Source organism: Saccopteryx leptura, chromosome 8 (assembly GCF_036850995.1).
Source record: "Saccopteryx leptura isolate mSacLep1 chromosome 8, mSacLep1_pri_phased_curated, whole genome shotgun sequence".
NCBI classification, from domain to species: domain Eukaryota; kingdom Metazoa; phylum Chordata; class Mammalia; order Chiroptera; family Emballonuridae; genus Saccopteryx; species Saccopteryx leptura.
In genome coordinates, this window is record NC_089510.1 from 54815209 (window position 1) to 54831241 (window position 16033).

Consider the following 16033-nt stretch of genomic DNA (forward strand, 5'->3'; position numbering starts at 1 on the left):
TCAATGACTACTTAAGCAGATAAATACAAAGGCAAACAGATTTGTCACCTTGCAGGATGACTGAAAGAGCACTTGTACTCAATAATTGCAGTCCAACTCTACAGTAAGCCAGAGTACAAAATATGTGGCAAAAACACCATTGAAATGGGTAAAAGAATTTTTTTTTAAATAGGAGGGAAACAGCCACCATTATAAATATATACTCAAATTCCTGGCCTCAGCCTATAGGTTTTTATTAACTGGAGAGAAGTATATATTTGGGAAAATATCTATACGATCCTTCTTAAACAAATTACAAAATTTAAGGAACTGTAAAACTTAAAAACAAAATGGTCTTAGCCCTGGCCGGTTGGTAGAGCGTCGGCCTGGTGTGCAGAGGTCCCGGTTTGATTCCCGGCCAGGGCACACAGGAGAAGCGCCCATCTGCTTCTCCACCCCTCCCCCTCTCCTTCCTCTCTGTCTCTCTCTTCCCCACCTGCAGCCGAGGCTCCATTGGAGCAAAGATGGCCCGGGCGCTGGGGATGGCTCCTTGGCCTCTGCCCCAGGCACTAGAGAGGCTCTGGTCACAACAGAGCGATGCCCTGGAGGGGCAGAGCGTAGCCCCTGGTGGGCGTGCCGGGTGGATCCCGGTCGGGCGCATGCGGGAGTCTGTCTGACTGTCTCTCCCCGTTTCCAGCTTCGGAAAAATACAAAAATACAAAAAAAAAACAAAACAAAACAAAAAAAAAAACAAAAAAAAAAAAACAAAATGGTCTTATACAATGAGCCAAATATATTTTGAGTTTCCTAGGACATTAAACAATATAATCATAAATATAAAATATATAAAATTATGCCTACAACTTTATTCTTGCTGTTTAATAGCCCAGAAATTCATAACTTAAAAAAATGCTACATGAATGCTGAAGTACATATTTTCAGGAATTATAAATACCTGAAATACTTTAGATTTTACTCTATCAACGGAACTAAAGCATGATATTTTTATAGCTCTCAATTTATAAAATCCTTATGCTAAAGTGATACAATCCAATAGTTTTCTAGAAAATAAATGTGGCATATATAATTATGTATTACAATTTGTTCTATTTTGTCAATACAAACATGTCCTTACTATTCAGCATGCTTGCCACCAAACTGGAAAAATAAGACTATAAAGAGTTATGATTTCCAATTCCTCTTGAATGGATATAAGAATAAAAAGAACAGCCGGACCAGGCAGTGGAGCAGTGGATAGAGCATAAGGCCTAGAACGCTGAGGAACCACGTTAGAAACCCTTGAGCACAGGGTTGCTGGCTTGAGGATGGGATCACAGACAAGACCCCATGGTCACTGGCTTAAAGCCCAAGGTTGCTGGCTTGAACCCAAGGCCTCTGGCTTGAGCAAGAGGTCACTGGCTCAGCCTGAGCCCTGATCAAGGCACATACTAGAAAGCAATCAATGAACAACTAAGGTGCCGCAACGAAGAACTAACTGATGCTTCTCATCTCTCTCCCTTCCTGTCGTCTGTCCCCCTCTCTCTCACTAAAAAAATAAATAAATAAATAAAATACTTTTTTCAAGTTTCTGAAATAAATTTAATTTCTAAGTTGAGACACTTTCCAACAAAGTGCTATCCAATAAAACTTTCAACAACAATAAAAATGATCTTTATCTTTGTTGTCCATTACAGAAGCCACTAACCACATGTGGCTATTAAGTATTTGAAATGTGGCTAATAAAACCAAGAAACTTAAATTTTAACTTTATTAAATTTTATTTCAAATTTCTAACATATAAGAAAACAAAATTCTAATGAATAAACTACAGACATTCAAAAGCTGACCTGTAGACTGCTGTTGAAAATATAGAGCCACTGAATTTGGGTGACTGATTTAGAGCAGGAAGCTCAAGAAAAATCCTTATAACAAGCAGCTATAACAAATGAAAAACTTCAACAGCTACAAAACACTAGGAAGTTTACATAAGCTACAGAACCTAAACTGTTACTAACAGTTGAAGAAGACTCAAAACTCAACTTTTTGTTCTGAATTAACAAAATAATGTTAATATGAAATAAAGTGACTCATGACTTCCAAGTGAATGAGCAAAAAAAAAAAAAAAAAAAAAGAAGAAGAAGAAAACCATTAATATATTCAAAAATCTATTTTTAAAAGGCTTTAGGACACAATCTAGAAATGATAAAAGACCTGGGGTAGGTTGTTTTCATACTTATGGGGCCTTGAATAATACTATTCTAGATCAAAATCCTCTTTTTATTCAAAAATGTATATTAATAAGCCCAAGACATGCCCTTCACCACTCTCAATGTTACACAAATTCTAAATTCTATCCATCTGATATATATCAACTTTTCATAATTCATTTTTTAGAATCAACTCAAATTCATCATTTTCTGTTAGAATCTGTTATGAACTACTCCTAAAGCCATAAGCTGGAGCAGAACATGGTATCAGATCCCAGATAAGATAGAGAACATGCAGGGCAGGGCTGCCCAAAGCAGATGTCCCGAGTGTCAGCAGAGTGAGGAGGTGCTCCACATACAAGGCACCTCAGCATGACGTATCGGAGCCCAAGCAGCAGTCAGTAAGGGTCTATGCTGGGAGGGAAGGACACCTGGAGCAAGGTTCAGAAGCTCAGTAGGGTGAGGAAGGGATTAAATGAGCGGGCGTGGACCAGCACAGTGTATAAAGAGGGCTGGCCCCATGTGGTGATGAGATCGAGTACAAGCTGTCAAAGCACATACAAGGGAAGAAAGGCATCTATGCAGGGGACAGGGGGTGGCACGTTCCGCACGTGTATAGGACCCTGGGTAGAGTGAAGAGGGCATCTGTGCAGGAAGGGAGGCAGCGTTGAAGGAAAAATGGTTATACATGGGGAGCTGGGGGTGGCGTTGGGGATGGTGGTCTGATCAAGTTAAGTGTATATATTAAAGATACTGAAAGTCAGGTTTCTCACTAATAAGGGAGTTATAAAATATGAAAGCAACAAAATTAAAATGTACTCTATGGTAATGGACTCGAACTGGAGGTATCAGTGTGAACTCATGGTTGTCAATACTGACAGATAGATAGATATGAACATAATTACAAATATATATAATTAGATACATACACATATTTTCTGGCTTTGTCCACTGACCGGTCTGAGAGCAGCTATTCCCCAACAGTAATAAACAGCACCTTGAGAACCTAGATCTTTGCTTCTGAATATCATTCTCCACTAAAATGAGCTCCTCAGAGAACTGAGTCCAGGGATGAGGCAGGAAAAATACAAGATAAGCCTAGAACATCCTGTGACAGAAGGTAAGAAAGTGCTCCAAGACTGATGGACCATGTCAAAGAACACAGAAGCCAGCTTGAAAAGGCTCCAATTGACCTAATCCTAAAACAAGCACTAAATAATCATATAAGAGATGTTAACCTAGTGAATAAAATAAAACTTCCAAGTCCATACTGATACAAAGAAATGAATAAATTAGAAAGTCTTATGAGGAATGAGATTAACTTTACAGTGGGGAAAACCTGGCAGGCATCGCCTTAATTAATCAAAGTAAACCATCATCAGAAAAGGGCAATAAAAATCTTGTACCACATGTTATAATGCAATGGAGAACATAGCCTTACATCTTATGATATCCCTGACAAAGATAACTTAAAACTCATTTTAAAAAAATCAGAAAAACCCAAACTGAGAAACATTCTACAAAATAAATGGTTGGTAACTTTCAAGTATTATAATCATAAAAAACTAACCCAGACTTAAGAACACTAAAGAGACAAGACAATGAATGCAACATACAAATCTGAACTGGGTCTTTCTGCAAATAAACCGTAATTGTTGGAAAACAAGCAAGGATATAATAGTTGAAGAACAGAATTAGCCAATTTGACCTAACATTTACAAAAATAACCCACCCAAAGACAGCCAGGATACACATTCTTTTCAAGTAAATAAAGAATATTCACCAACTAATCATATGTTGGGCCCTACTAACACAAGTCAATAAATTGATAAGGACTGAAATTATACAATATACAATTCTCTGTACACAATAATTAAATATCAATGGAAAAAACAATGTGGAAAATTACAAAATATTCAGAAATTGAGCAAAACACTTCTAATTCATGAGTCAAAAAGAAATGACAAAGAAGTAGAGAAGAAACTTCAAATGTTACATCAAAATGAAGGAAGGTCTAATAATCATAACCTTCTATTTCATAAGGTAGAAAAAGAGCAAAATTTTTGAAAGGAGAAAGGAAGTAATAGGGAGTAAAAATGAATGAAAATTAAAATGAACAATGAAAAAATAATAAAACCAAAACTTGATTCTTTGATGAGACCAATAAAATTGATAAATCTCTTCCCAGACTATTGAAAAAAAATTACCACTATCAGCAATGAGAAAAAAGGAATCATAGATCTTTTAGACAATAAAAAAATATTATTAAAAACTCTGTTCCCCTGGCCAGTAGTAGAGCATCAAAGTCCTGGGTTCAATTCCAGATCAGGGCACCCAAAAGCAACCATCTGCTTCTCCACCCCTCCTGTTCCCCTTCCCCTTTTCTCTTACTTTCTCTCTCTCTCTTCCCCTCCTGTAGCCATGGCTCCATTGGTAAGAGCACATAGGCCCCAGGTGCTAAGGATGCTTCTGTGGATCTCTGCCTCAGGCACTAAAAATAGCTTCATTGCAAGCATGGCCCCAGATGGGCAGAACATCGTTCCCCCAGACCAGGGTTGCTACAGGGTCGCTGGATAGATCCCGGTCAGGGTGCGTAGGGGAGTCTGTCTCTCTATCTCCCCTCCTCTCACTTGAAAAAGAAGGGAAAAAAAACAACTTTGTTCAACTAAACTAGTAAGACAAAATGGACAAACTCTCCTTGAAAAATACAACTTATCAAAAGTGGTTCAAGAAAAAAAATTAAATCCAAATAGCCTTCTGTCCAGGCCAAAGGAATAAGAAATGTCTCATACTATATCCAAGTGCATGTGTCCAGAAAACGCAATGAGGATAAAGAGTCACCAAACAAGCTTTGTATGTTGGTCACCTATGTAACTGCCACCACTTTCTAAAATCTACAGTTAACATGGATAAGACTAACTGCTGATTGTTGAATAAAGATAAACTACCAAAAAAAAAAAAAAATCTGAGTAGCCTTATATATGTTTTAAAAATTGAATTTATAATAAAAATTTTTCTCACAAAGAAAATACAGCCCCAGATTATAATTATTGGTAAAACCTCTCAAAAATCTAAGGTAGAACTAATTCCTATCTTACACAAGCACTTTCAGAACAGAAGAAACACTTCTTAAATCATTTAACTGAGGCCAGTATAAAAGAACAAAGATATTACAAGAAAATAAAACTAATATACCTCATAAACATACACACACAAAAAAAATTTTTTTTACTTATTCATTATAGAGGAGAGAGAGAGAGAGAGAGAGAGAGAGAGAGAGAGAGAAGGGGGAGGAGCAGGAAGCATCAACTCCCATATGTGCCTTGACCAGGCAAGCCCAGGGTTTTGAACCAGCAACCTCAGCGTTTCCAGGTCGACGCTTTATCCACTGCGCCACCACAGGTCAGGCCATACACAAATTATTTTTTAAAATTAGTATAATGAATCCAAAACCATATAAAAATGATGACACATCATGACCAAGATCAGTTTATCACAGGGATACAAGGTTCAGTTAATATATGAAAATCAATGTAATTCACCATATTAAGACGATAAGAAGAAAAAGAAATCATATGGTAATCTAAGAGATGGAGAAAAAGAATCTGATGAAGTTATACATTCATTTTTTTTTTTTAATTTCCAGCAAACTAGAAAGAAACTAATAAAGATTTATAAAGGCCCTGGTCTTTATAAAAATACATATTTATTATACAATACATTTTTAAATAAAATATGTATTTCCGATGGCTTTAGGCGACCCCTGTGTTTTGGTCGTTCGACCCCCGCCGGGGTCGCGACCCACAGGTTGAGAACCGCTGCTCTATGGCCTCTGCCTCAGGCGCTGGAATGGCTCTGGTTGCAGCGGAGCATCGCCCCCTGGTGGGCATGCCGGGTGGATCCCGGTCGGGCACATGCGGGTGTCTGACTGCCTCCCCGTTTCCAACTTCAGAAAAAAAAAAAAAAAGCCTACAGCTAAAATGATTCTTAACAGTAAAAGCTCAATGTAATCTCCTAAAGATCAGGAACAAGGCAAAGATGTCTACTCTTATCACTTCTCATTAACATTGTACTGGAGGCCCTAGTCAGTACAATAAGGAAGGAAAAAATAAAAAAAATAAAAGACATACAGATCAGAAATAAATATGTAAAATGTATAAATAACATAATCAGATAATATGACCATGAACAAACCTAAATAACTACTAGAACTATTAAGTACACGTAACAAGGTCACAGAATACAGTCAATATAAGAAGAATCAACTGCTTTTCATAGACTAGTCATAAACAATTAGGCATTAAAATTTTTTTAAATGTCATTTACAATTGTATCAAAAAATAATAATACTGGCCCTGGCCAGCTGGCTCAGCGGTAGAGCGTCGGCCTGGTGTGCAGGGGACCCGGGTTCGATTCCCGGCCAGGGCACATAGGAGAAGCGCCCATTTGCTTCTCCACCCCCCCCCCCCTCCTTCCTCTCTGTCTCTCTCTTCCCCTCCCGCAGCCAAGGCTCCATTGGAGCAAAGATGGCCCGGGCGTGGGGGATGGCTCCTTGGCCTCTGCCCCAGGCGCTAGAGTGGCTCTGGTTGGGCAGAACGTGGCCCCTGGTGGGCGTGCCGGGTGGATCCCGGTCGGGTGCATGCGGGAGTCTGTCTGACTGTCTCTCCCCGTTTCCAGCTTCAGAAAAATACAAAAATAATAATAATAATAATAATAATACTTAGAGGTAAATTTAAGAAAATATGTCCAATACCACTACACTGAAAACTATAAGACAATGCTAAGATAAATTAAAGAAAACCTAAATAAATGTAGCTATATACCATGCTCATGGATACTATTGTTTAAATGTTTTCAAGTCAATATATACAATCACTGCAATCCCAATTCAAACCCAGCTGGTTTTAATGAAACTAAAAGGCTGATTTTTATATTTTTATATAAAAATGCAAAAAAATAAGAAAACGCAAACAATCTAAGAATAGTCACAACAATTACTGTATAAGGAGCTGGATAAAAAAAGAAGAGCCCTGGCCGGTTGGCTCAGCGGTAGAGCGTCGGCCTAGCGTGCGGGGGGACCCAGGTTCGATTCCCAGCCAGGGCACACAGGAGAAGCGCGCATTTGCTTCTCCACCCCTCCGCGGCGCTTTCCTCTCTGTCTCTCTCTTCCCCTCCCGCAGCCGAGGCTCCATTGGAGCAAAAATGGCCCGGGCGCTGGGGATGGCTCTGTGGCCTCTGCCTCAGGCGCTAGAGTGGCTCTGGTCGCAACATGGCGACGCCCAGGATGGGCAGAGCATCGCCCCCTGGTGGGCAGAGCATCGCCCCTAGTGGGCGTGCCGGGTGGATCCCAGTCGGGCGCATGCGGGAGTCTGTCTGACTGTCTCTCCCTGTTTCCAGCTTCAGAAAAATAAAAAAAAAAAAAAAAAAAAAAAAAAAGAAGAGACCTGATTTGAAGGCTCTTTCAGCCCATGCAAAAGGGTACATTTTAGCTGTTTGGCAACAAGGAACCTCTGAAGAAGTTTTAGTAGGAAAGTGAGAAGTAAAAATCTCATTTTGGAAAGATCACTATTAGACATTATATAAAAGATAGATTGAAAAAGGCTCGGGTTACAGTCAGTCCAATAAAAAGGCTACTGTAACATATAGACTATTTCATCCAACAAGAGCAGAACACACATTCTTCCCAAGCTCACATGTAGCATTCACCTTACTCAGGGCCATAAAACACAACTTAATTAATTACTTTAAAAGAATAGAAAATATACTATGTATCATACGTCCTCAAACAACAATGGAACTAAAAACAGTAACAGAAAAATAGCCTGAAAATCCCAAAATACCTGAATATTAAACAACACACTTCTAAATAACATATAACATATAAATCAAATTTTAAAACCTCAGTAAAGAACTTTATGAATTTGACCTCAAAGGCAAGGGAAGCAAAAGCAAAAGTGAATAACGGAGACTATATCAAACTAAAAGCTTCTGCAGTGCAAAAAACAAAAATGCAAACAATCGAATGGAAGAAGATATTTACAAACACCTCCCAATAAGAAATTGATATCTAAAATATATAAAGAATGCATACAACTCAACACCAAACCAATAATCCAATTAAAAAATGAGCAGAGGACCTGAAGAGACACTTCTCTCAAGACATACAAATGGCCAACAGATGTACAAAAAAATGCTCAACTTCACTAGTTACTAAGGAAATACAAATCAAAATTACAATAAGATTCCACCTCACACCTGCTAGAGTGGCTATCATCAATCAATAAGTAACAGTTAAGTGTTGGAGAGGTTGTGAAGAAAAAGGAACCTTCATTAACTGCTGGTGGGAATGTAAACTGGTACAGCCATTATGAAAAATAGTACGAAGTTTCCTCAAATAGAATTAAAAATAGAACTACCACATGATCCAACAATCCCTCTTTTGGTTATCTATCCAAAATATGTGAAAACATTTATCCATAAAGATAAATGTGCCCCTATGTTCATGGCAGCATTACTCATGGTGACCAAGACATGGAACAGCCATAGTGTCCTTCAGTAGATAACTGAATAAAGATGTGGTACACATACGCAATGGAATACTACTTAGCCATAAGAAAAGATGAAATACTGCCATTTGTGACAACATGGACCTTGAGAATATCATACTAAGCAAAATAAGTAAGACAGAAAAAGTCAAGAACCATATGATTTTACTCATATGTGGGCTAGAAAACGGAAAACAACAAATGAACTAGCAAGACAAACAAACATAAACTCACAGACACAGACAATGGTACGGTGTTTACCAGAGGGGAAGGGGTTGGGGAAGATGTAGTAAATAAAGGGTGTCAAATATATGGTAACAGGAGATCTGACTTTGGGTAGTAAATAAACAATGCAATATACAGATGATGGATCATAGAAATTTACACTTGAAACCTATATAATCTTATTAACAATGTCATCCCAATAAATTTAACTAAAAAATGTCATTTCAGTAAAAATCAAAAGATATACAGAACAAAATGAAAATAAAAATACAAGTTATCAAATTTATGGGACACAGCAAAAGCAATGCTTAGAGGGAAATTTATAGCACTAACTACATATATTAGAAAAGAGGATTTAAAAACCTGGCCCTGGCCAGGTGGCTCAAAGAGGACAGAGAATCAGTCTAGCATGCAGACATCCAGTTTCGATACTGAGTCAGGGCACACATGAGAAGTGACCATCTGCTTCTCTTCCTCTCCCTCTCCTCCTTTTCTCTCTCTTTCCCTCTCACAGCCAGTGGATTGACTGGTTTGAGTGTCGGCCCAGGCACTGAGGATAGCTCAGATGATTCAAGCATTGGCCCCAGAAGGGGTTGCCAGTTGGATCCCGATCAGGGAGCATGCAGAAGTCTGTCCTCTCACTAAAAAAAAGTAAATATAAAAAAATGATAGGCCCTGACCAGTTGGCTCAGTGGTAGAGCAAAGGCCCGGCATGTGGAAGTCCCAGGTTCGATTCCCAGTCAGGGCACAGAGGAAAAGTGACCATCTACTTTTCCACCCTTCCTTCATTTTTCTCTCTTCTCCTCTCATAGCCATGGCTTGAATGGTTTGAGCAAAGTGGCCTGGGCACTGAGGATGGCTTCACAGCCTCCCCTCAGGTGCTGAAATAACTTGGTTGCCGAGCAATGGAGCAGCGGCCCCAAATTGGCAGAGCATCACCCTGTAAGGGGCTTGCTGGGTGGATCCCAGTCAAGGGGGGCATGCAAGAGTCTGCCTCTCTGCCTCCCAGCCTCTCACTTAACTGAAAAAAATAATAACAAATACTAATAACAATAAAATAAAATCAATTACCTAAACTTTCCCCTTAAAAAACTAGGAGAAAAAATGATAAAATTAAATCCAAAACAATAGTAAATACATCATAAAAATTAAAGCAGGAATCAATGAAATTGAAAACTGGAAATCAATAGTAAAATCAAAAGCTGGTTCTTTCTAAATATCAATGAAATCAGTTTTCTTCCCCCTCTACCAGGGGGAAGAAAAACGGGAAATTTTTGTTCAGTGAGTGTACAGATTCAGTTTTACAAAATGAAACAGTTCTAGAGAACTGTTCTACAACAATACGAATATAGTTAACACTATTTTACACTTAAAATTTTATTTATAAAAGAGCAGCAAGATCCTAGCCATGCTGAGAGAACACATAAACAATTAATATAAAAAATGAAAGTGGAAACACCACTACAGAAAGACTAAGAGAATACTAGGACAACTCTAGATGAAACTGATAAATTCCTTGGAAAACACAATCTGCCAAACTCACACAAGAAAAAACAATCTGAGTAGGCCTGTATCTATAAAAGAAATTGAATCAGTAATTTAATAACCTTCCAAGAAAGAAAATATATGGCCAAATCGATTCACTGGTAAAATCTACCAAACATTTAAGGAAGACATTATATCGATTCTCTATAATCTCTTCCAGAAGACAGAAGCAGAGGGAATACTCTGAACTCATTTAATATTAGAGTATTCCAAATTTACTCTAATACCAAAATCAGACAAGACAAAGGTATTACAGGAAAAAAAAGAAACTAGACCAATATATCTCATGAATATAGATGCAAAAATCCTCAAAGAAATACCAGCAAACTGAATCCAATAATACATAAAAAGAATTATACACCACAATCAAGTGAAATTTATCCCAGGAATGCAAGGTTGGTTCAACATTCAAAAATCAACTAACGTGGTAATCCATCACACTGACCTGCTAAAAAACTAGAAAAGGCTATTGCAATACGCTAGGTAAAAGTTGGAAGCATATGTATTACAACACAACTATAAGCAGTCATCCATTTATTCATACCATGTGCCAACAACTGGGATATAAGAAAAAATAAGACAAATTGAATTCTCTTGAAGAGATTACAGTCTATCAGAGAGACAGAACACAGAACAAGTAATCACAAGTCCCTATAACAGGAACTCAACCTAGACTGAAGAGAAGTGGCAGGGTGATGGTGATGAAGCACTAACTAGGTTGAAAAACAGGGAGGGGAATAGCTGAGGGGAACATTACAAGCAGGATATATGAAGACCATGAAGCAAAAGAAGAAGTACAGTATGCTAATGTACTAAAAGGATTCCAGGTTTAGTATCACAAAAAAAGAGAAAAGGATTACATACGATTGTGGTTTTGCTGGTTATCAGGTAAAAATAAAAATACAAAAAGGCAAAGGCATTATGGGTACCTACAAAAGAATACCTTAAAAAAAAAAAAAAAAGAATGGCTTAGGTGATGATCCATGGTATCTTGGGTAAATAGAGAAGACTAAAGGTCTACTATACTTTCAAAAGATAATTTAAAAAATAAATAAGGCAGGAATTGCTGAGTTACAGCAACTACATGTTGTTTTTCTAATTATGTTCAAGATTCAATCTTTCTACCCTCAGGGAAAAACCCAGAAGTTAAAACAAAATATCTTTAAAAATTAAGCACTTAAAATTTAACACACAGTAAATTCTGATAAAGGAATAAATGTCATTCTGGAATAGGTAAGTTTCTAAAATGTATGTAATATAAAAACTTAATTTTTAGATGATTTGTCACTATTTTGTGTATCTACTTAAGAATACCCATTTGAATTATTTAACCATTAAACATTTTCTGAAATTTCAATGACTTGCAGTATTACTTAATACAAAATTATGTTTCTAATATGTTTAAAATTTTATAAAGGAGTTACTTACAGGGACATTAAGTGCATACTGTAGTCCTTGGGGGAGTCTTTCATGTGTTTCCATCTGCTCTTCATCATTTTTCACTGTCTCTTCATGGACCATTAGTTCATCGTGTGATATCATATCCTGTTGTCTCATTTCACTTTCTTGTAACACCTCATCTGCGGCGAGAATCTCCTGGTGAGGCATACTCCGATCCTGAAGTACCGACTCCTGCAGGTCCCCAGACACGGTGGACTGGCCAGACACTCCACCCATTACAACCATTGCCCTGGAAGACTGCATTTCGTCTATGCCGCCACATTTAAGAAATAATCCTTCCAGTTTGTCGTCAATGTTCATGCTTAAGTATAACTGCCTAGAAAGACCAAGTTTGGCAACAAAGCATAATTAATTAGTTTCATATGTCTACTTGATAATTTTTAAATTCAAACTATGAAAGGTACATACATTAAGAAAAAAACTTGACTCATATAATTCAGTATTGACTTCAATTTTTAAAGTTACCAAGTTTCCATAAAGCTAACAGTAAAACATAAATTTTCATTTTTCTCTTTAAGGCATACTCTAATCTATTTTATGAAAAACGAACCTGGTATTAAGTAAAGAGGGGAAAAAAGTATTTGCAACAAATTATTCATATCCTTTAATACATTAAAATGTCTTAAAATTTTAAAAAATGCATTAATTAAGAAACAAACTGACAGAAAATTATCAGGCAAATCATAAAGAAAACTTAGAAACAGTCACTAATATAAAAAATAATAGTCAATTACAGTAATAATCAAAGAAATGAACATCAAAACAGAGGTACCATATTTCATCTACCAAACTGGTAATGACTCTTAAAAAATTAAGTTCAATGTTGAGGTGGTTTAAAAAAAATAAAGACACTCATCACTGACACTAGGAATATAAATTAAGTTTTCAAAAGCAATTTGGTCTATGTATCAAAAGTCATAAAAATGTACATAATTTTTATCCTAATAAAATCAGAAATGGATAGAAAGATATACTCCCCCAAAAAATCACTATAGTGTTTACAATAGTGAAAAACTGTGAGGCCCTAGCCGGTTGGCTCAGTTGTGGAGCATGGCCCAGCATGGCTCAGTGAATGTCCTGGGTTCAATTCCCAGTCAGGGCACAAAGAAGAAGTGCCCATCTGCTTCTCCACCTCTCCCCCCTCTTGCCTCTCTCTCTCTCTCTCTCTTCTCCTCCTGTAGCCACAGCTCGATTGGAGCGAGTTGGCCCCGGGCGTTGAGGATGGCTCCATAGCCTCTACCTCATGCACTAAGAAGAGCTCAGCTGCTGAGCAATGGAGCAACTCCCTAGATGGGCAGAGCATCACCCCCTACAAGGCTTTCTGGGTGGATCCCAGTAGGGGTGCATGCGGGAGTCAGTCTCTGCCTCCCCTCCTCTCACTGAATAAAAAAAGAAAAGAAATAAAAAATGGTAACAACTCCAAAAAAAAAAAGAAAGAAAACTGTGAAAGCACTACATATTCAACAAAAGAAAACTGATTAAATATATTCATACATATGCTTTAAAACTAGACTATTGTGATGGCTACACCACTCAGTAAATCTACTTAGAATCACTGAATTGTACACTTAAAACAGGTGAATTTTAAATTAAGTGCATGTAAATTATATCTCAATATACTTTTTTTCTTAAAAATAAAATCAGAATAATGGCTACCCTTGGGAGGGGCTGCTAATAGGAGGAGAGGGGGATGCCTGGAAGCTGGCCATGTTTTCCCCTGAGTTGAATGATGGTTGTACAGGTGTGCTCACTTTGTAAAATTTCAAGATGTACATCTGTGATATGTGCACATTTCTGTCAGTTGTTATAGCACTTAATAAAACGTCTGTTGAAACAAAAATCCATATAATCATAAAATATTCTTGAAAAATATTTGAAAATCTGGGAAATATCCCAATATAAAGGGAAACTGTGTACGTGTATGTGTGTATCAATGTACATAGTTGTGTCTAAAATATCAACAATATTAACATCACCACTGGGTGGTCAAATCACCAGTTTTTTCCCATAACTATATTTAACTCTACTTTGAGAACTTTCTATAATAAAATTTTATTTTTTATAAATGTTTTATATTTGTTAAAATAAATAAAAGCAGTATTTTCATTACTAATATATTCTTAAATAGTTGTACAAGGCTATAATAAAAACTAGACAGTATTACATTATCTTATTTTCTCTATTATTATAAAAAAATCAGACGTTAAATTTGCTTTTCTAACTCTGGCTGCTATAAATTCATATTCCATCATGTTACTCTAGGAACTAACAACAATAATCATGAAGTCCAAAGAAATTATATCTCAAAGAAGGTCAAAGCATTGGCACAAAGCTTGTTTTTTAAAATCAACTTCTATTATCAGACTGTGTGAAATAAACACATATACTCCACCCAAGGAGAAGGGCCCACAATTAGTAGATATATTAACTATGTTCCAGTTTAATCAGCTCTTTCCCAAATCAATCCAGTAAGTAATGGTTACTGCCTTGATCATAGCTTTCAGAAGTAAAATAAATGATCAGTTAAATTCAAATATATACCTGAAATCTAAATATACTTCTTCCACTAAGAGGGATAGATAGGGATAGACAGACAGGAACAGAGAGAGCTGAGAAGCATCAATCATCAGTTTTTCGTTGTGACACCTTAGTTGTTCATTGATTGCTTTCTCATATGTGCCTTGGCTGCGGGCCTTCAGCAGACCAAGTAACTCCTTGCTCGAGCCAGCGACCTTGGGTCCAAGCTGGTGAGCTTTGCTCAAACCAGATGAGCCCACGCTCAAGCTGGCGACCTCGGGGTCTTCCGATGCTCTATCCCAGGGGTCCCCAAACTACGGCCCGTGGGCCACATGCGGCCCCCTGAGTCCATTTATCCGGCCCCCACCGCACTTCTAGAAGGGGCACCTCTTTCATTGGTGGTCAGTGAGAGGAGCACAGGATGCAGACGCATCCTGTGCTCCTGGAGTACTGTATATGGCAGCACCGCAAAGCGCGGCGTCGCTCACGTACAGTACTACTTCTGGTGACGCGGGACGTACACGTCACAGCTCCGGAAGCGTGTCATATCACTTGTTACGACTAGCAGTGACAAATATGGAACCGACATTGACCATCTCATTAGCCAAAAGCAGGCCCATAGTTCCCACTGAAATACTAGTCAGTTTGTTGATTTAAATTTACTTGTTCTTTATTTTAAATATTGTATTTGTTCCCGTTTTGTTTTTTTACTTTAAAATAAGATATGTGCATTGGGCATAGGGATTTGTTCATAGTTTTTTTATAGTCTGACCCTCCGACGGTCTGAGGAACAGTGAAATGGCCCCCTGTGTAAAAAGTTTGGGGACCCCTGCTCTATCCACTGCGCCACCGCCTGGTCAGGCTTCCACTAAGATTTTTATCTAGAGAAAAACCTTTACTTAAATAAACAGTTCAACAAACCATATAAAAAGCAACGTAAACAAAATAAAAATTTAATTCATATTTGCTAATCTTGTCTTCCCTGGTACCAGGTACTGTATCAGTCTAGAATGAACAGTACACAAAGGACCAAAAATGTATTTTCACTTTTTAAAATCTCTAAGTAGTGAACTTAAAATATTAAGAAAAAAGACTTTAAATATATTACCAAATAACTGTTCTCTTCAAATATTCTACTTATCATACTTCTTAAAAAATAAACTATTCTACAAGTGAACCTTAAATGTGTTTAGGGCTAAAATTTGTTTAATTGCACATTTCTTTGGAAATCCTTACTAAATTGTATTCTTTTCATCTATTGATTGTCTTCTTACAGAATTCAGAAAGCCCCTAACTTAAAAAGGACTGACATATATACAGAAAGCCATCCTTTATTATAATTGTTGTTGTTATAGCTGCTGTTGCCATACATGTAGTTATATTGTTTTTTAAAAAGGAGCTTTTAAAGAATAGAGGAGATATAGAAGGAGAAGTTATTAAAATATCTATTTAGAGAAACTGACCTAGGAGAGAACTTAGTTTTAAAAAGAAAGGTGGCCAAAGTTGAAGCTGACTTGTTAGCTCAACGCAAGGTCCACATTTCCTAAAGCACCA

The 16033-nt window shown here is 37.4% G+C and overlaps 1 protein-coding gene across 3 annotated transcripts in view; it reads right to left on the minus strand.

Annotated features, from left to right (window-relative positions):
- The window catches only part of ZNF148 (zinc finger protein 148), a 130391-nt gene that overhangs the window by 57534 nt on the left and 56824 nt on the right, over positions 1–16033 (minus strand). For all 3 annotated transcript variants that reach the window (XM_066347935.1, XM_066347934.1, XM_066347936.1), the window contains exon 4: positions 11930–12278. In XM_066347935.1, coding sequence (XP_066204032.1) covers positions 11930–12262 — 333 coding nt within the window. In that variant the 5' untranslated portion in view covers positions 12263–12278. The remainder of the gene's footprint in view (positions 1–11929; positions 12279–16033) is intronic.